Source organism: Mus caroli, unplaced genomic scaffold (assembly GCF_978045245.1).
Source record: "Mus caroli unplaced genomic scaffold, Mus_caroli_1 scaffold_2, whole genome shotgun sequence".
NCBI lineage: Eukaryota > Metazoa > Chordata > Mammalia > Rodentia > Muridae > Mus > Mus caroli.
In genome coordinates this window covers 47,070,148-47,091,154 of record NW_028227257.1, presented here as the reverse complement: position 1 = coordinate 47,091,154, position 21,007 = coordinate 47,070,148, and the positions used below count along the sequence as shown (strand labels likewise).

General features: G+C 43.9%; 1 protein-coding gene across 3 annotated transcripts; it reads right to left on the bottom strand.

The window, feature by feature from the left end:
* Positions 1 to 8,646: 8,646 nt before the first annotated feature.
* Positions 8,647 to 21,004, bottom strand: Trmt6 (tRNA methyltransferase 6 non-catalytic subunit). 3 transcript variants are annotated; one of them, XR_015046158.1, is made up of 12 exons: positions 20,783 to 21,004; positions 16,985 to 17,112; positions 15,923 to 16,032; positions 15,346 to 15,437; positions 15,134 to 15,217; positions 14,749 to 14,873; positions 13,600 to 13,955; positions 13,160 to 13,245; positions 11,857 to 11,959; positions 11,671 to 11,757; positions 9,352 to 10,042; positions 8,647 to 9,207 (listed from the first exon to the last, which is right to left on the bottom strand). XR_015046158.1 is itself a non-coding variant. In XM_021150692.2 (11 exons), exons 1-11 carry the CDS (start codon positions 20,911 to 20,913, stop codon positions 9,851 to 9,853), a joined length of 1,494 nt encoding a protein of 497 aa, XP_021006351.1. In that variant the 5' UTR covers positions 20,914 to 21,004; the 3' UTR covers positions 8,647 to 9,850. The 3 variants fall into 3 exon arrangements, 2 of the variants coding, with proteins under 2 accessions (XP_021006351.1, XP_029330567.1); XM_021150692.2 differs by having other exon boundaries at positions 8,647 to 10,042; XM_029474707.2 differs by lacking the exons at positions 15,346 to 15,437; positions 15,923 to 16,032; positions 16,985 to 17,112; positions 20,783 to 21,004 and having other exon boundaries at positions 8,647 to 10,042; positions 15,015 to 15,140.
* Between the last annotated feature and the right edge of the window lie 3 nt (positions 21,005 to 21,007).

The window sequence follows — 21,007 nt, the reverse complement described above, 5'->3', positions numbered from 1 at the left end:
TTCTTAGCTCTTTGGGTTAGTTAGGAAGAGTGGTTTTGAAACCCATTCTTCTAGGTATATTCTCAAAGATAGAATTTGTTGGTCTTTAGCAGGAAAAAGCAAGGTTTCTGAAGTAAATACTGCAGGATCTAAAGAAAGAGATTGAGAATAAAATATGGCTAATAGAGATCATATAGGCTTGAAGAACCCATTTTAAAAGAAAATGTATTACTTAAAATTTTTATTTATTCATTGTGTGTTAAGGGTTTCAGAGGACAACCCTCATGAATTGGTTTACTGAGATTAAAAAAAAAAAAATCAGGTCAAATGGCTTGGTAGCCAGTGTCTTACCCACTGAGCTATTTCATCAACCCAAAATATTTTAAAATTCTGCAAAGTAGGAGAAAAGGAAACAGCTCACTATAGAAGGCTATAGCATGTATAAAGCTCTGGGTTCCATGATCAGGACAGAGAAAAGCTAGAAAAAATAAAATAAAAGGCTGTCCTTAAGGGGGACAGTACAAACCAGAAATGCAGCCTTATCTCCTCACTAGCTGTCTGCAATAGCCTGTATCTATAGGCAGCTACTTGTGAGGTCAAGGCAACAGAATAGCCCCAGAGCTCAAGGCCAGCCAAACCCATCTCAAGAGAAATACAAATAATTAGATTCTTATAAACTGGAGAGCTCTGGGGGTAGAATGTCAAGGGACGGGCTGAAAGAAAAGCCTTAATGGAAAAAAAGTTCTCTGGTTTGGGAATATGAACATCTGGTGCAACATCCCTGGTACCTCTCTCGGGACATACTTGATTTCTACCTTGTATGCGAACTGAGCTCTGACTGTTGAGTCTGAGCTGTGTGGCTTATAGTCGGTTGTTTTCCCAAGTTCTAGTTCTCAGGTTCAATAAAATAAAGGCATCTTTCTCACAAGGTTATTTCTAACAAGAGTTTGTGTGAGCCACTCAGTACTGTGCCCCTCCCCCACCCTGGGAATCAATGACGTAGGTAATGTCGGCCACTGCTGTTATCATCTTTGTAGCTTCTTGTTCCAAGACAATCAGACAATCTCCTTTTTCCTCAGTGATTGATCATCTCATTTCTTACCAGTGGCAGCTTCAACTGGGTTATTTTTATTGTTGTCTGTTCAGGTAAAAACCTGTTTTCTGGAAGGTGGTAAAAATGTCTGAGGGTCATAGGTGATCTTTATTAACACAGGAAGACCAGAAGGTCTCCTCCTTTGCTAAATCAAGGAATGCTGTACTAACTTAGCCAGATTTGTTCCAAATTAACACTGAATGAACTGAGATTTTTTTGTATAGGGACCAAGTCACCTGGTGCTGTGTAAATAGTTCTAAACACAGGCTCACATTTCAAGAGAGCCTCTTACTGTCTCTTTTCTGGGGTCTTTCTTCCTGCATATGGGATAAGGACCAGCAGCGTGAAAGGGCCAAGGGAACATGTACAGAGCTCATGAATGTTGAAGGCCGCCTGCCTTCCCCCCACTGTCCTGCAATCCTAAATCACAATGTTGGCAGGGTCGTGCCTCTGCAGACTGTTTGCAGAGAAGGCTCCTCCTTGCCTCTTGAGCTCTGATGGTCCCTGACATTTCTTGGCTGTGGAATAGGTAACGGTATTGGTAATGACAGGATCACATCAAAGTCCACCCACTCTTCCTTCTCTTCACACCTTCTCTTTACAACTTTCCATCTCCGCACATGGCACTATTGATGTGAAGGGACAGCAGTCATGTACTGTAGTACTGATGGTCTGTCTGACTCCAGTGTGAATTCATCGTAACCAATTGCATCCACAGTAACTCTCTGTCCAAGTAACACACCACTTTGCGGTGCAGGGGGTGGGGTGGGTGTTGAGACATCCGCGTATCTTTTTCTATGCAAACAATTCAAAGAATAATAAGACAGGTCAGCTCTCACCTCCTCTCGAGTAGGTCATTCTGTGGCACATTCTATACTGCCTTCTGGAATGTCCCAGTAGCAACCTGCTTGATAATGCATCCTTTGTTGGCTGCCTTTCCCACTTTAGTAGAGTGCTTACTGGTAAGCTTGGAAGTAGTTCCATATAACTATATATCCTCACATTCTAATGTTAGGATTTGCTTCTGGTAGTTCATGTCTTAAGAAATCAAGACTCATATTATGAAAATTAATCTGTTATAGATCAGACATGCATTATACAGTGCTAAGCACACAGGCTGAGCTGTGTGTGTTGTGTGTGTGTGTGTTTTACTTTCTTCTAACCATTTACTAGCATAAGAGCCATTTTTTTTTTTTTTTTTTTTTTTTTTGGTTTTTTGAGACAGGGTTTCTCTGTATAGCCCTGGCTGTCCTGGAACTCACGCTGTAGACCAGGCTGGCCTCGAACTCAGAAACCCGCCTGCCTCTGCCTCCCGAGTGCTGGGATCACAGGTGTGCGCCACTGTGCCCGGCGTAAGAGCCATTTTTATCTTGCAGGTTGCATTAGTCACTATTTATTGCTGTGAAAAACCACCATGACCAAGGTAACTTATTGAAGGTGTGCTGTCTAGTTTTGTGTCTCAACTTGACACAAGCTATACTAGTCACCAGAGAGGAAGGAGTCTCAGCTGAGGAAAAGCCTATACACACACACGCAAACCTGGTAATTTCTGTTTAATTATACTTGGCTTACAGTACTTTGCTAAGGGAGTCCTGAAAAAAAAAATCTAACATAACAAGAAAGAAATGGGGGTTGGAGAGATGGCTCAGCAGTTAAGCACACTGACTGTTCTTTCAGAGGTCCTGAGTTCAATTCCCAGCATTCACATGGTGTCTCACAATCATTTGTAATGCGATCGGATGCCCTTTTCTGGTGTGTCTGAAGATAGCTACAGTGTTCTCATATACATAAATAAATCTTTAAAAGAAACAAGAAATGGCTGCAAGGCATTTTCTCAATTAATGATCAGTGGTGGAGAGCCCATCCCATTGGGGGTGGTGCCATCTCTGGGTTGCTGGTCTTGGGATCTATAAGAAATCAGGCTGAGCAAGCCAGGGGAGCAAGCCAGTAAGCAGCACCTCTCCATGGTCTTTGTATCAGCTCCTGCCTCCAGGATGCTGCTCTGTTTTGAGTTCCTGTCCTGACTTCCTTCAGTGATGAACAGCAATGTAGAAGTGCAAGCAAAAATAAACCTCCCTAGGTGTTTTATTGCAGCAATGATAATGCTAACTAGGACAGAAGGTAAGGGGTATTTGGGCTTGTGGTTTGGTACAAAAGCCCATCAACCATCACAGTGGGGGAGCATGGGAGAGTGGAGTTGAAAGCTGACAGCTGAGGGCTCACATTTCAAACCACAAATATTGAAGGCAAGCTGAGCATTACTAGTAGCTTTTAAACCTCAAAGCCCACCCCCAGTGACACACCTCCTCCAGCAAGGCTATACCTCCTGACCCTTCCCAAATAGTATCACTGAGGACCAGGTATGCAAATGTCTGAGAATATGGGATATCTAATTCAAACCACCATACGAAAAACTAGCTGTGGTCTACATTTGGCTTGTGGGCTTACATATTCTACAGAAGCACGTCTTACTTTGTGTCACTCACAGGGGGTAGAAAAGGACTGTGAGAAGGCACTTTACCCCTTGCCTTAGTTAGGGTTTCTATTGTGATAAAACACCTTGACCAAAAGCAACTTGGGGAGGAGAGGGTTTATTTCAGCTTATAGCTTCTAGTCCACCATTCAGGGAATCTCCAACATCTCATGTTAATATCAACATTGCAATACAAAACATCCCAACATTTAAAAGATCCAGAGCGTCAAAATCCAAACACCTTAAAAGTTCAGTCTCTTAAAATATCCAAAGCTCTCTAAAACTTAGTTAGGGTGTCTATTGTGTCTCTTTAGAATTCTAAAGTCTCTAACTGTAGACTCCTGTAAAACAAAAAAGTTAACTATTTTCCTATTTTAAGAGAGGACAGTCAGGGCACAGTCACAATCAAATCAAAGCAAAATCAAACTCCAAGAGTGTAAAAAAACTCAGTGCTGGACTTCTGGAATTCACTCACAACCTTCTGGGCTCCATCTCTCCAGTTCTGCCATTGTTAGCACACACACACTTTGTTTCTTAGGCCCAGGCTGCTGTCCTTAGTGGTTGTCCCATGGTACTGGCATCTCCAAAATGCTGGCGTCTTTGCAAATGGCTGCACCTTTACCAATACCCTCTTCTGACCTCTTCAAGGACTCTGACTAGATCACATGGTGCCTAGCCTCAACTTTTCTCATGACCACTTGAATCCTAGGACTCTGACTGCACTTGGACTACACTTCCACAAGTGGCTTCTTCTGGGCTTGTTTGGGGACTTGAGCCATACCACACAGTGCCAAGCTTTAGTCTCCATGACTCATGCAAGCCTTCAAAACCAGGGCCACCTGACTGGCTTCTACACATTACCAAGTTTGGCTGTCAGCATAAGATGCAGACTTGACTCTTGGCTGGATCATAGCTTTCATGGACTGACCTAAGGAAATTCTTCCAGAAGATGCTGGCCTCTTCTTAATCAGTGTTAATTTATTAACAGAGCTAAATGAAGCATTCTAGTGTGAGTATGGGATTCAAGAACATGGCAAGAAACATGGAAAGTGGAGGCTTAGCTTATGGGATTTCAGAGGGGAAGAAGGAATCAGGAATTGGGCTAGAGGCCCAATATTCTGGCACAGGATCTGGCCACATACTGGTAATTTCTGCATTAAAACAAAATGAACTGACTTCTTTGATGGAAGATGTCCCAAGACAGGATATTTTTGTCGTGACATTGTTATCAGTTACTACTATTTTCTGGCTCTACAGTGAAAAGGAATGACAGGTTGGGCAGAAAGATACAAAATATGTCCAATCTGTCAAGGAAAACAGCTGGAACAAGTTTACTGTTGCACCCAAGGCAAGTGTTTAATAAGTAGGAGTAACTGGTAAAGAGGACCGCCTTTAATGCTGGGGAAATTGGATGTTGCCAAGAGGGCAAGACCCACGCACTGAAGCTTCATATTTTGAAAGTATAAATTTATATGAAAGAAGAGAGCCTGAACCTAGGATGCTAAAGGGGCTTCTCTGCTCCAGAACAGCAACTTCCTAGGTCATCTTTGCGGGGTTAGCTGCTGTGTCTGTTACCATGCAGCCAGGCTCCACCCCATGTTGACAGCAGGACATGGCAACATAACCCATGGTGATGCTAGCAGGATGTAAGATGCACGATTGAAGAGATCATGGTGTGCTTACTCTAGTTTTAGAGAGCTGTCAAGGCCAGGCAATGTATAGGCATTAGAGACCCAGCAGAGAGAGAAGATGGCACTGTGTGAAAATGTGAAGCTCAAATCCAAGATTTAGTGGAGTCTCTAGTATGATGGAGATGCCAGAACCATGGGACATTATGGGACATTTGGGGAGCAAAGCTGAAGGCATGAAGTAGAGTTGGCTCAAGAGACTGTGTGTGCTACAGGCAGTGGGGGTGGGGTGGGGGCTACCTAAGTCTTCTGTAACCTAAATAAGTTTAACCTGCGTCTCAAATGCTAGACACACAGGCCAGCAGGGTTTGCTGGATTTGCTGTTTGCTCAGTGTGATCTCTTTTGTAATAAGGAAGTTTTACTCTGTGTCATGTATTAAAACTATGGATCTTGTTTTAGAGATTTTATTCTTTTGTTTTTTTTAGGGGGGTGGGGAGACAGGCTGACCTGGACCCGAAACTCACAATATAGACCAGGGTGGCCTTGAACTCAGATTTACCTGGCTTTGACTCGGAGTGCTGGGATTAAAGGCATATGTATTAGTTTTATAGGAGCTCATAGTTTAGAGATTCCCTTGAGTCTCAGTTGAGACTTGGACTTTGAAACAGTGGTGGAGAGCCAGAAAAGGGGCTCAGCAGGTAATGGCTCTTGCTCTCAAGCCTGATGACCTGAGTTCAATTCTCACAATTTACATAGTGGAAGGAAGAGAACCAACTCCTTCAAACGTCCTCGACCTTCACATGGACAGTAACACTCATGCCTGCACAGAAACATGTATAAACATACACAATAAGTAATGTAAAATTAAAGTTCTGGAGATATGAAAGACTGCTGATGTTGGACTGAACAGATCTTTGTATTATGAGATGGCCAGGAACTCCTGGGGGCAAAGTTATAGCTTAAAAGTGACAAGTTAGAGGCCCAGTGAGATGGTTCAGCAAACAGATATGATCACATACAGGCATGATATTCTGAGTTTGATCCCAAAATCTCACTAGGTAGCAGGAGAGAACCAACTCCCTAGAACTGTCCTCTGATTATGTGTGCTTCAGTACCCCCCCCACACACACATAAACACACACACACACACACACACACACACACAAACACACACTGAAGCATTTTAGAAAGTGCTCTGTTTGCTGGGCATGGCAGTACTCTCCTTTCATTCCAGGACTTGGAAAGCAGAGGCAGGTGGATCTCTATGAGTTCAAGGCCAGCCTGGTCTACAGAGTGAGTTCCAGGCCAACTAGAGCAACATAGTGAAATCTGTATCACAAAACAAACAACAAACCCTCAAGAAAGCAAATGAACAAACAAACAAACAAACAACATCCACAACAGAAAACTCTTCCCAAATAAAAAGTGCTAAACTCCAGGTGAATAGACAGGGGTAGACTTGCTATGGATATTGATGGATATTGTCAATGGGATCTATATCCAAAGGGATAAGCTTCTGGGGGAGTCTGTCTGTGAGGGACCCACCCTAAACATAGGTGGCAACATCCCCAGGGCTGGATCCTGTACTTGGTAAAAAGCAAGCCGACAGCAGCACTTGTTGCTGCCTTATTCAGTAGTGCCCCGACCAGCATCCTCATGCTGGTCCATTTCCTCCCTGCCATATTTGCCTCTCCCTTAAACTACAAGACAAAATAAACCCTTAATTTGCTCTGACCAGGTATTTTGTCTCAGCAGTATTAATAATCAATACGCCAAAGAAACAAACCACACCACCACCAATACAGATAACCTCCCCAGAGTCGAAGGATCAAGAGATGTATTGGAGCCCTCGACAATGTGACTACTGGCAAAAAATGGCGGTTCCACCACAGTAGTCCATGATAAACCAGATGATTTAGGATGAGTACACTGATGGATGTATACAAGCCTGTAGGGCATTTTCTTAATTAGTGATTGATGGGGGAAGAATCCAGCCCATTGTGGGTGGTGGTCCTGGGTTCTATAAGTGAGCTGAGCAAGCCACGAGACCCAAAGCAGTAAGCAGCACTTCATCTATGGCCTCTCCATTAGCTCCTGCCACTAGTTCTTGTGTTCATGAGCTCCTGTCCTGCCTTATTTTAATGATTAGCAGTGCTGTGGGAGCTAAGCTGAAGAAAACCTTTCCTCTCTAGCTTGCTTGGGTTGTGGTGTCTTAATCACAGCAATAGAAATTCTAAGGCAGAATGTAATTGTGATTTCTAAAAGTCGTTTTTGTGTGTACTATGTGTGTGGGTGTGCATGTGCTATGGCCGATGACAGGCACATGACAGTCAGAGGACTACCTCAGTCACTGCTCCTTCATTTCTGAGACAGGGTCTCTTCATGATTTGCCACTCTGTATTCTAGGATAGTTGGGCCTTGAGCTTCTGAAGGATTCCTGTCTCTGCCTCCCATTTTACCAATGTAACACTGGGATCACTGTGTTTGGCTTTACATTAGTCCTGGAACTTAAAGCATCATGGGATGAGGACACTGAACTGTGAACTCTGGGGTCAGTATAGTGTTATAAAACCCCTATTTGAAAACCTCAGATCTGGTTAAAATATTTATCCCAATGAAACAAAGATAAAGGGTCAACAGGCTGTAGGTACCTAATACATGTTAACAGGATAGCTAACAGTTTGTTCCTTGTTAAGTAGCTGTCCAGGCTTATAATCTGACCTATGCTCATAGTTAAGTCCAAATAAAATTTGTAATTTAAGAAAAACTAACTCGTGTATGATATGTGGGTGTGAGCACACACACAGACCACAATGTGTGTGATCAAAGGATGGCTTTGTGGAGTTGGCTCTGTCCTTTCCCTCTATGTGGGTTCTGAAGAACTCAAATCACAGGCTTAGGCAGCAAGCACCTTCATCCACTAAGCCATACTGCTGGCTCATGTAATCTTTTATTTTCTTTAAGTAAAAATGAATATTATCCTAGAGCTACTTCCAGGTGTTAGGTCCTGGCACCGCACACCAAGCATCATAAGATGAAGGCCCAAATGCTGGGGGTTTAGGATGGTGTCTCTAGCATTTGTACTGCTTCAGTGTTCACAATCAATATTTCCAAACAGCATGCAAACACTCTCCTATTTTCATGGGTTCACACTTTGATTCAACCTGAGCTCGCTCCCTCAAATCTCCCCTCTTCTATTTTTTCTTTTTCAAGCTATTTGCTAGTGATCTGCCAGTAGCTCAGACCTTAGACCCCAACCTTGGAGGGCAGATTAAATGATTCAGAGAATGGAACAAGTCCTGGACACCAGTTGAGATCATTTTTAACAGTGACCAGCCCTACTGGAGAGTCTCATCTGTCCAATCTTACCTTCTCCTTAAATGTGACTTCATGTGTCACATTCCAGTGTGTTCACCACACACAGACGTGTCACCGTCAGCTCAATGTAATAAATGCAGCATTGTATCATTAATAACTTATGGCTCAGAGTAGGAAAATTTTATTCTTTAAAAGCAATTGTTTAGAGAAAAAGGAATAAAAACCAAAGTTCAGCAGCCTTTATCAGAACAGCACAAGCTATTAGGAAAGCATTTTTATCTTCCAAGATGCTCCACGCTGGCCAGGCTTCTATGATGACAAGAACACCGCACAAGTCCTAGTGAACAGGACAAGACTCTCAAGGGAACAAGAGCCTTCAATTACTCTAGACATTTTTATTCCTTACAATGGAGATGGTTAAGGAATCTGATTACACTTCTTTCAGAGCAGATAAAGGACACCCACCTCACACCAGCAGACGTGTACAGACCAGTGTGAGAAATCCCCAGAAGGCACTTGAAACATACTTGACAAGGAGTAACAGCAACACACCAAGAACTGCTCTGTCCTGCACAAGTCTTTACCACAGTTCAAATAAACGTGTATTCCTTCTCTGTCCCACCACAGGTAGTACATTCTGTCCATGCTGACATATAGATACATCTATGTGTATGTATATATACCAACACTGATACAGGTTTCTGTGTGTCTGTGTCTAGAGAGAGAGAAAAACCCAATTGTTTAATAGTACACAGAAGTTCCAATCACTTCACCCAGAACAGAGGAGCCGCTTTCACCGCAAAGGAGCACCCACCACCCTTTCAATGTACCAAAAAGGGAGAGGCAAGAAAAGAAATACCTGGATCTTCTTCAGGCCGTTGACTATTAAAATAACAAAATCTAGTATCTAAAAAAAAGCTTCTTCCATTGCAGGGCACAGGGTAGACGTTTTGGTACTGTAAATCTCACAGGCACACACATCCATATTGCTTAGGAGGAAGAGTGGAGGAGAGGAAATTTCCTTTCACTGCTCACCATGTTGTGGCTAGTTTGTATTATCATCTTTGCTTAAAATATAAACAAAGACTTACACATCAACATTATCAAGGTGTTGACATTCCCAAGGAATCTGCAAATCCTTTAAGTACTGAGTCTGCTGTGATACAGGACTGCTGTACCAATCCATTACTGTCCATCAGAGTTGCAGTCCTGACTAATCCTTCTGCAACGAAAGGCTTACTTCTTCCCAGGAACAGGTGTACACACACTCTTAGGACAGGAAAACATTTTAGCGATGACACTTACAGTGTAATTACCAGCTGCAGAATGCCTCGGAACCAACATTAATCTCCTAAGAGTTAAGAGGCAGATTCCATGCATTTCTGTTTTTTAGCTGCTGGCTCCTCAGCCTTGTGTGGGTCTAAAGCGCCTGTGCAGGACTTGAAGCTGGGGTCTGCTCGAAGGCTGTCTGAGACAACAGTGAACCCCGACAGAAGGTACCCTCCACCGCCACTCATCAACAATTTGGGATGACTTCGATCTGGCAGAACCTATCCAAGACAGAAAAAAAACGACACTTATGTATTTCTGCATTCTTACAAACCATGTCAACAATATAATAAAAATCAGAATTTAGATGACAAATCGCTTGATGATTTACAATGACTAAGTTTTAAGAAGACTGCTTCTTCATAGGATAGTACGTTCAGAAGGAAGTGTAACAACAAGGGGATTTATTTATTTTAAACAAACATACGAGGCTCCGTTTCTCTTAGACTGTATGTTAGTTTGTGTGGGAGGGGAGTGTGAATGGTTTCTGCAGCACTCTGGCCTATGCACTGGTCTTCCTTCTGATTTTAGGAAGCTTCCGGGCCAACAACAGGGTTTGGGGTGTATGGAGAAGCAACACTGGCTGGCTACTTCCCTGCTATCTGTTAATCTCAGCAAGGGCTCTTCTCACTTGCCACCTTCGCCACATAAAAAGGCAGTGTTACATTGGACTTCTGTGGTAGGAAGAGACTCCAAACAGCAGGGTGGGCCACAAGGTAACCCAAAAGTGTCCCCCTCTGCCTCCCTTCCTGAAGGAACTGGTTGTGAAGCACTCAGGCAGCAAAGCCCCTCCAGCTGCTGTGACTTCAGGATCTGCTGCAGGGATCATATGGAGGGCAATCAAACTGAGCCCAGGCACAAGAGTAGACTAGGAGGTCTTCCTTCTGATTTTAGGAAGCTTCCGGGCCAACAACAGGGTTTGGGGTGTATGGAGAAGCAACACTGGCTGGCTACTTCCCTGCTATCTGTTAATCTCAGCAAGGGCTCTTCTCACTTGCCACCTTCGCCACATAAAAAGGCAGTGTTACATTGGACTTCTGTGGTAGGAAGAGACTCCAAACAGCAGGGTGGGCCACAAGGTAACCCAAAAGTGTCCCCCTCTGCCTCCCTTCCTGAAGGAACTGGTTGTGAAGCACTCAGGCAGCAAAGCCCCTCCAGCTGCTGTGACTTCAGGATCTGCTGCAGGGATCATATGGAGGGCAATCAAACTGAGCCCAGGCACAAGAGTAGACTAGGAGGTCTGACAGTGGAGCAGTCTTTACTCCTGGCTTCTCACCAGCCTGCCTGAGAATTTCTCCAAGTATCGCTGTAGGCTGTTCTCCTCTTTTGCAAGCACTCACCTAGCTCATCCTGTTTCCTCTCGCTCTTTCTTTTTAAAAGGCCCCCTTTCCCTAATAAACTGGCATAGATCTGAGGACATGGCTCAGTGGCAGAATACCTGCCCAGCATCCCTGAGATCCTGGTTCTGATATCTAACTCTGCCAGAGAGGGGGGAAATGAGAAGAGAATGAACATGCATATACCTCAGTCTATGTACGTGGCAGCACAGGACAGGGTCACTTCATTTGCAGTTACCACCTCTACAGATAGCAAGGCCTTGAGGGTACTATAATTAGGTATTTGCATTTTAAATACCTCTGGACTAGAGTTACAGAATGTGTATCTGATATAAAAAGCAGGCCAGAAAGCCAGGTAGCCAGGAAGCCAGGATATTTTTCTAAGTGACAAGCAGACATTTCCACCACTGCCACTGTAAAGCCGTGACTCTATTTAAACAACGTACAGCATTGCTCCAAGAAGCCAGCAATCCCAGAGACCAACTCTTGGGCCTGGCAGTGAGAACACTTACCTGGTAATTTCTGAGCCAGGTTTCAGACAACCTCAGGTTAATGACTCCTCCCCTCTCCCGAAGTTTTGTGTAGCATTCCAACAAAGGCTAAGGGCAAAGCCAGAGTCCTGTTAGATATATTTCAAGCTACAGTACAAAGATCGAAATTTAGATGTAGGAATTCTGTCCACTTCGTCTCAGCATTACCTCTTTATACTGACAGTAGACCACAAACGGCCTTGACGGGGCTACAAAGTCCAGCAAAGACAGCAGCAGGGGCGTGGGGTGGAAACGACTGGCCACAATCAAACTGCAAGGAAAACAGAGAATATTATTCTATGCCCTCCAAGAGGAGCATGGGCTTTAGATGTATTTAAAATGAGCACATTTTAAATCATGTAATTTAGGAATGATTGTACATAGCTAAAATCCTAATACTCAGGCCCAGACAGGAGGACTGCCTTGAGTTCCAGGTTGGCTGGATCTACACAGGGAGTACTAGGCCAGTGTGAGCCATACAAGTACAGGGCACTACACAACATTCTAGAAATTCAAAGCAGAATGAAATCATGAGCTATTTATTTCTAAGAAACAGGGTTATAAGTGTTTGTGCTACCTGACAAATATATATTGGATATTCTTGTATTTTTTCTTTTAGATCATAAGGAATTAAATCTAACACTATATCCCCAAATCCACCTCCCACTGACAGGTATTCTTTTTCTTTAAAGATGTATTATTGTGTGTGTGTGTGTGTGCCTGCCTGCAGAGGCCAAGAGTGTTAGGTCCCCTGAAACTAGAGTTATAGACAATTGTGAGCTGTGATCTGGGTAAACACCAGTTCTCTGTAGAAGCACCAAGCATTCTTTTTTTTTAACCACTTAGTTACCTCTCTAGCCTCTGATAGAATCTTTCATTAGCTCTGTATTATCCAGTGTTATAGCCATTTTAATGGACCCCCCCCCCCCCAACCTCTACAGTCCTATCTGATAGTCATTACTGAAGGTGGAGATTTCTTTGACTCCTCTCCCTGCCAGACTTGGACTTTCTTTAAAAGCAAACAACCAACCAATCAACCAAGCAAGTACTTATTTTTACTAGCCTTAAAATAAAAGCTTTGAGGTACTAACTATTCTTTAAAAGTTATGACTGTATATGCCTGCATGTAGGTATGTGTATGAGTGTGCAGGTTTCCAAGGAGACCATGGTGTTGGATCTCCTCGAAACTGGAGTTACAGGTAGTTATGAGTCACTGGGCAGAATGCTGAGAGCATAACACTGGTCCTTTGAAAGAGCAGTGAATGCTCTTAAATGCTGAACCATCTTTCCTGCCCAGATCCAACCTTTTTTAAAACCAAACAACCCCCTCCCCAACCAAAACCCCAAAACAACCAAGAGAAAATCTCCATCTCATTTCCCACAAGAATCAAGGCAGACAGTGGAAAGTGTGCTACATTCAGAGCAGACCGTGGCAGCACCGTGAAGTGCCCTGCATCCTGGATCAACATACCCATCTGCATTTCTTTCTCCCAGCAGAGCAGCAGCCTCCAGATGTCTTTTCCTCTGTTCTTCTTGTCTCCTTTGCTTTTCCTGAATCTTTAAGAACAGCAAGAAACCAATGTACTGATGGCACTGAGCCAGATTTACAAAAATGTCCTGATCTCTAAGAGAGGAGCAGTGGTGTTCAGTAGACAACAGGAGGGGCTGGTCTATATGGAAAGTGAGGACACACAAGGAACTTGTTCTCAAATGGCAACCCCCACTGTTGAAGCAGCCACTCCAGCCCAAAGACTAAGTCACACAGCCATGTACAAAGACATACATTTCCCCAAGTGTTTCTGATAGTTAGACCTGGGGACCTAACCTTTTAAAGTCAACCCAAATCTTACAACTTAAAGCTCACCGAGGCTCTGAAGCTATCACAAGAATAATGACTCCTGACATGCTTACATAATCTCTTTTGCTTCTTTTTTCTTTGGGCTCCTTATTCTCTGGGTCCCCAGGAACAATCTCCATTGGCCTCTGTTCTCCTGCGTTGTTTTCTGCGGCATCCACAATGTTGTCTTCATCCGCTTGTTCAGCAGTCTGTTTCCCCTCAAGCTCACCGTTGCTTTCTTCAACTGGAGTGCTGTCTTTAGGCTCGGAGGACAGCATCTCAGCAGAAAATGTCCCGTTGAGGAGACTGTTTACTTTGTTGAGAGGGAACTCGTGAAGACCGCTGAGGAAAGATTTGGGAAATCCAAAACAAGCTGTTGCCGCCCGAACGGGTCCATCTCCAGGATACAGCTGAATAATGGAGCCAAAGCCTGAAGAGACAAACAAACAAACATCTGTACAGTGGGGGAATCTAGACTCCGAAGCCCAAGTCCTCACACGGTTCTTCTCCCATGTCTACAGGGTGGAGAATACCAAAGCCCATAGCGAGAGGGTGGTCCCCAAGCTCGCTGATATCCCAATCCCTACAGAGAGAATATATTTCCAGAGACCCCGTGATCTTGTTTAGAGGTCAGATGATTTGGGCCTATTTGCTTTTTCCTTGTTCATCCCCAGATAGGGTGGATGCAAGCTCTTATTTTCTACAGAATCAGAGAAATCAGACAGGTCAGCTTGTGAATTCCAAGAGAGAATTTCTCTGGACAGGCGTGGTGGCGCACGCCTTTAATCCCAGCACTTGGGAGGCAGTGGCAGGCGGATTTCTGAGTTCGAGGCCAGCCTGGTCTACACAGCCAGGGCTACACAGAGAAACCCTGTCTCAAAATAAAAAGAGAGTTTCTCCTGAGAAGTCTCCCTGCTTCTCAGCTCCTCAGGTCCTGACAACACAGTAAATACGAGCTGTTTTACTAAACTCATTAGCCAACTGCAGTTCCAGAGTCATCCCCACAGACATCAAAGCAGGAAAGGTCAACATCACAGGGCACCAACATAGCCTCAGTGGGGAGAAATGGAGCACACAGAAAGATTCTGGGACAGGAGCCATGGAGGCCTATTGAGATCACCCCCCTGTTCTTAAAGCAACTCAGTCTGGTTCTCTAACTTCCAATTCTTGGACTTCTCTTCTCGCATCGAGGTAGTTTACTGAATTTGAAAACATCATCTTACCTCCCATTCGTTCCATCATGGCACCTAGCACCAAGCCCGAGCACGTTTCCATGACAATCATTTTATTGCCAGCACGGATATTTCCCAACGTCAACATCTGGGCTAGTGTATCATATCTCATGTGGCTAAAAAAAAAAAAAAAAAGGAAGATTGGCTCACTTTTAGCTAAGTAAATCCTGACATTTAATAACAGCTTTTCCAGTTGTTCTGTAAGAATTATGTTGATACGATTATTGTTTACTTGAGGTGACAGTAAAAGGACTTACAATTTATGAGGAAGGAGGGCACTTTATGCAGGTGAGCAAGCGTTTCATTTTACTTAAAATCATGACTCGCTTAAAGACATATTTCCCCCAATTATACTTTGAAAGGAAACAAAGCGTACTTAATTTTTCCAGGCTCTCTGGCATAATACATAATTGAAAGAATACGGGTAGATGGCTTCAAGATAGTAACGATGGCTTCATATCTACGGGAATTAAGAGCAGAATAGCAATATGAATTAAAAAGATTTAAAACATCTCATTTTTAGTAATAATTACTTAGTGAATAGAAAATATGTACTTATTTTCAACCATTTCAAGCAATGTGACTTACTTTTTCTTCTTCTTTTTAATATATTTATCTTGGGCAAATTCTGTCTTGTCACGGAATGTTGTACTATTTTCAATTAGCTGCTGAACTATTTCCTGGAAGAAAGGAGCAAGCACATTGCCTGAAGCTTCACCTTCTTAGCCCTGCACTCAGCCAAAGGCCTCATCTCCAGGCCGTCGTTCACGGAGTCCGCGTGCATCAGCTCTGCATTTCTACACTCTACTCAGGATTTGGAACAAAGACATCACAACTCCATTTAGACTTTTGTCCCCCTGGTGCTGGGCATGAAATCCAGGGCCCTGTTCACAAACTTCCTTTAAGTCAAGCTAAAGGAAGAGAGATTGCCAAGAAAGGGAGACTAGAGAGGAAGATCAGCCAAAATCAAACAACCCGAGCTGATAACTTCTCTTCCACGAGTACTTTGAGTGCAGCCACTCAGTCTATTATTCTTGCACTAAGACACAACATCCAAATGTATTCAACTGCACACACATTTTAACTGACATTCCATTTTTACCTCAAAATCGACATTATAGACAAATTTGTTACATACAAACAAAGAGAAAGAATCCGTTTTTACCTCTCCTTTAATGCCCTTGTCTTTCAGAGCTTTTATATCATCTTGAGTAAGTTTCTGGGACTTTCCATCATCAACTATATTTCGATTATCAGTGCCTGCTTCTTTGGTCTCTAAGGAAAGAAATTGCTCTATGATAATTTTTGATATAAAATTATTATTAAAGATTACATTTTAATTAGTTAATTTTACATGTATTTGTGTATGTGTAAAGGCTCACACACACACACACACACACACACACACACACACACACACACACACACACACGGCACGGTGTATGTAAGGTCAGAGGAAACAGTTGCCATCCACCATGTCTCAGGGATCACTGAACTCGGGTTGTCAGACAAGTACCTATATTCACTGAGCCATCCTGCTTGCCCTGACTTCACAGACCTTTAACCCCATCAGTAGGATCTCTGTGAGTTCAAGGCCTGCATGGTATACACTGGAAGCTCAGGGCTAATGTAAAGACCCTTTCTCAAAAAGAAAAAACATTTTTTGAATATTTATTTTTATGTGTTTGAGTGTTTTGCCTGTATGCATGTATGGCTACCAGATGCATACCTGGTGCCTGAACTCAGGAAGGGCATCAGATCCCTGGAACTGAAATAACAGATGGTTGTGAGCCACCATGTGGGTGTTCAGAACTGAACCTGGATATTCTCAAAGAACAACAAGTACTTTTACTGTTGGGCTAATTCTCTAGCATCCTGAAAGATCCTTTTTGAGATAAGGTCTTACATAGCACTGGCTGCCCTCAAAGTTGCTACCTAATTAACTTGAATTTTGATTCCCCAACATCATCTCTTGAGCACTTCAGTGACTTGTCCAGCTTATGGAGTGCTGCATATGGACCCGGGCCTCAAGTGTACTGGGCGAGCACACCACCTACGTGCCTGCACTGCAATCTTCTTGTCCTGAGTTCCTACCCATGCCCAGCCCATCAGCTCCTCACGTCTGGCTTAGCTTCATAGGACCAGCCCTTACTTTAGCTAAGTTTCCTGGAAAGTGTCCAGATTAAATGGAAGTCTGCTGAGCACCCAGCTCATCCCAGCGGTGTACCTGACATGGGCTCTTCCAGCTTCTTCCTGAGCTGAAGACTGCCTTCACCGCTCACGTCAAATGTTGAGCCGTAACTATGGCCGATGGCGTTATCCAGGTAGAACCACTGTTTTTCAAAAGTTACTTTTCTGAGGAAGAAAAGGCAACCAGTTAACGGATTTCTTTTGCACTTCTGCTATGAAAAGTGTGCTAATCCTAGTTTAATCCAAGAGTTTACATGATAAACGGTTAACAGCATTACTTCTGTGAGGACAAACTGACAAATGAACTAGAGAGAAGCAGGTTGGGGACAGACAGAAACATTTATAAAGAAGGCAGGAAAACACTGACTTTTAGAAGAAAACGACATGCCTTTTGTGAGACACAGTCTCACTGCACTCTGAATCGTCACCCAGGATGCTTACATTCACAGATTCTGCAGATCCCAACACAGGAATGACTGACAAGATCCCCAGGCCATACGTGTGTATTGTGATGCCCCATGCAACTTGCACTAGAAAATCCCCAACAAAATCACTTGAGATGACAACAATTTTTAAAACTCCCTGGTCTCTGTCTCATTGGCTACTCTATTAGAAAAGTAAAAATCCAAAAAGCCTGTATCAGAATAAACATTATTGGCAATCTACACATTGGAAATGGATGTAGAACTAATGAAGTACTGCCAAGGGTCACGCATTAGCCTTCCTATCAGAGATCTGTCTCTTAGAGCAACTTCAAAGACAAGCACATGACAGAACCCCTTTCCTTTCACGGAAAGCAAGCTAGCACCTGCTGTGTAACAACTGGATGCCAGCAATGTGTACCCCTTCATTCTCACAGCAACCCTCAGACGCCAAGGACAGACATCTGAGGCCCAGAGAAACACACTGGTCAAGAGTCAGTTACCTGGTGTGGTGGTACGCATTTCTCCCAACATGCAGGAGGCAGAGGTGGAAAGATGCCAAGTTCCAGGCCACATTGGCCTTAGCTACAGTGTTGTAGGATGCTCCTCTGAATTACAACACTCCCTCCAATTTGAAATATTTCCTCTAGGAGGGAAGATGACACTCACCAGTCTCAGGGGGCAAGCAAACAGTCACATGTCTGGAGAAAAAAAAGCCTGGAAGATTCTTGAGGGTCTCCTATCTAACAAGATTAAAAAGGAGTAAACAGTTGCTGCTGGGTGATGTGTGTGTGTGTGTACGTGCGTGTGCGTGTGCTTGTGTGTGCACACATTGGTTCACCAAACTGGACACTGCTGCAGTCATTACTTTGGTCTGTTGTGGGTTCCAATTCTGAGGTGAACTGATGTGTATCCAGTTAAAAACATAACACACAATGTCAACTGTATACATGTTTGTGTGAGGAGTTAAAGCTGCAGGATTCATACAGGTCTGCAGATACTTTCTATATACATGGCATGACTGACGTAAAGAAAAGCTTTGTACCTAAGGAAGCTTCAGAGCCCAGCTCACATGCACAGAATTCTGAATTCGGAGCCTGTCCTGACCTGGTGAACTCTGCTTGTGCTCTGCTTCACTCTTTTCATCTTTCCTTTTTCAGTTCTCTATCCCGCCATATCTTTGTATGTCATATCCTTAAAAAACTGTAACTACTCTCATCCTCCGTGTGGGCATGCGCATGTGTTATGTACATATATGCATGTTTGGGTACCACAGCATGCATATGGAAGTCAAAAGATCAACTCAGATACTGGTTCCTGCCTTCCATCTTTCTTTGAGACAAGGTGTGTCTATGTCTGTCTATCTTATTTATTTATTTATTTATTTATTTATTTATTTAATGTGTATGAGTAAGCTGTAGCTGTACAGATAGCTGTGAACCATCATGTGGTTGCTGGGAATTGAATTTAGGACCTTTGCTTGCTGCGATCCCGCTCACTCCAGCCCTGCTTGCTCTTGTCCAAAGATTTGTTATTATATCTAAGTACACTGTAGCTGTCTTCAGACACACCAGTAGAGGGTGTCAGATCTCATTATGGATGGTCGTGAGCCACCATGTGGTTGCTGGGACTTGAACTCAGGACCTTCGGAAGAGCAATCAGTGCTCTTAACCACTGAGCCATCTCTCCAGCCCGGCAAGATCTCTCTTGTTCACTGTTATATATGTCAGGCAAGTGGTCTCAAACTTCTAGAGTCTCCTGTGTGTGCCTCCATCTTGCTGTAAGAACGCTGGGATTACAGATATGTGCCATTGCACCTCATACTTATGTGGTTAAGAGCTTTACCCTTTGAGTCATCTCCCCTCATTCATCAAATGCCACTTGAACCACATGTCCTCTGGAGGTGCTCCTGACTCCTAATTCTTACTCTTTGCTGGATTTCCAGTAACTAACATCTATTTTGTACCCCTTATCCTCATCCTTGAATCATGTTGGTGTTAATGAAACACTTTACGCCTCTGCCAGCCTATTTTATGTGCAAAGGTGTGTGTGTGTGTGTGTGTGTGTGTGTGTGTATGTGTGTGTGTGTGGTGGGGGCGGGGGGGGGGCAAGTACCCAAACTGACAGTGTGGGAGGTGATCTGATAAATAATGAAGCTGCCTATTTCCTGGGAAGGAATAAGAGTGGCAGAGAGCCATGATCACTGGTGATATGGAGTCTGGCTTGGGATGCAGCTGGGTTCAGTGGGTCATTTTCTAAATAAAACAAAAAAATTAGGATTGTGGCTTCCTAAGAACAGGGATAGTAAAAAGAGCTTACAGCTGACTTTTTAGGGAGTTGGAGAAATGACCCAGCACTCGAGAGCACTTATTGCTCTTCCACAGGATCTGACTTTGGTTCCCAGCACCCAAGTTGTGTGGTTCCCAATTGGCTTTAACTCCAACTCCAGGAAATACAAAGCATTTGGCCGATGAGGGCACAGGAATTCACATACTCAAGCCCACGAACAAACACACACACACACACACAATTTAAAACAATACTAGGTTGGTTTTTTGTTGATTTTCTTTTGAGACTGGATTTCTCTGTGTAGCCCATCAAACAAACTAATTAACAAAAAGAGTACTTTTTAGAACTAAAGATACGGTATGTCTCCTTGGTAACAAAAAAGGATCATCTAACAAAACACATTATAAAAAGGACATTCAAATGGTTGTATCAGAACATGAAGCAAGCTGAGTGTGGTGAAGGAGACCTGTAATCCCACCACTTGGGAGGCAGGAAAGTGTTTGCTTCAGCAGGCCATCAGCAAGCACCGGTATGTCTATTGGGCTTCAGCTGGCCATGTACCTTGTAGTAAGTTCTCTTTTCTTACAGTAGACAGATTTTTCCCACTGGGGTCCAGAGAATAAGACTGTCTACCTGCAAGCCATACTATGTGTAAGGGATCTTTCTTATCTCCCTTTTTCTCTTACTGAGGAAGTTGGATTTAAGAAGAAAGTGGGGAGCTGGGAAGAGAGTCAGATATAATACGAATGTGAAAGGTTGGATACGTTCTGTAAGAATAGCGAGGCTCTCCCCCTGCCCCCCCAAGAATCCTCGGGAAAGCACCCTCCTGGGTGGGAGTATCAAGAATGGAATTCTTGGGAAGAGAATTTGGCGCAGAAGGTAGAATAGAAAGTTGGGGAATGAAAGGTAGAGGCGAGTACTGTAGGATGAGAACAGTGCAAAGGGGATCCCGTAAGCTAAGGATGAGGCAGGATCCCAGTGGGAAGGCCTCAGTGATAGGAAGACCTGAGTGGCAGCAATAAGGGCTGGGGAGCGGGGGATTCAAAGAGTCAAGAATGGGGCACAGGAGGGAGTGATTATCCAGGTGGTGGTGCGCGCTGCCCAAGGCCAGCAACCAGACTCACTTTCTCCGCTGGACTTGCACTGCTTTGAACACATCTTCTCGCTTCAGCACCACGAAGTCGCCGTCATGGATGCAGTGGTCCCCGAGATGCCGGGGCGGTGAGCTCGGCTGCTCCGCTGCTGATGCCTCCATGGAAGCCAGGCAGATTTCAACCTCCGTTCTTGCTCCAGCCGCTAGGAGCCCAGCACTACCAGGAGGGACCTGCGCCTCCGCCGGCACCGCCCCC

Bases quoted from the DNA above. Each gene is read 5' to 3' on its own strand.
- Trmt6 (XM_021150692.2), bottom strand. From the start codon at position 20,913: ATGGAGGCATCAGCAGCGGAGCAGCCGAGCTCACCGCCCCGGCATCTC. The intron at 13,956-14,748 runs GTAAGATGATGT...TTGTCTCTTCAG, and splicing joins CATGATGGAACGAATGGGAG to GCTTTGGCTCCATTATTCAG. The intron at 11,960-13,159 runs GTATGTTGATCC...TTTTCCTTGCAG, and splicing joins GGAGAAAGAAATGCAGATGG to TTTGATTGTGGCCAGTCGTT.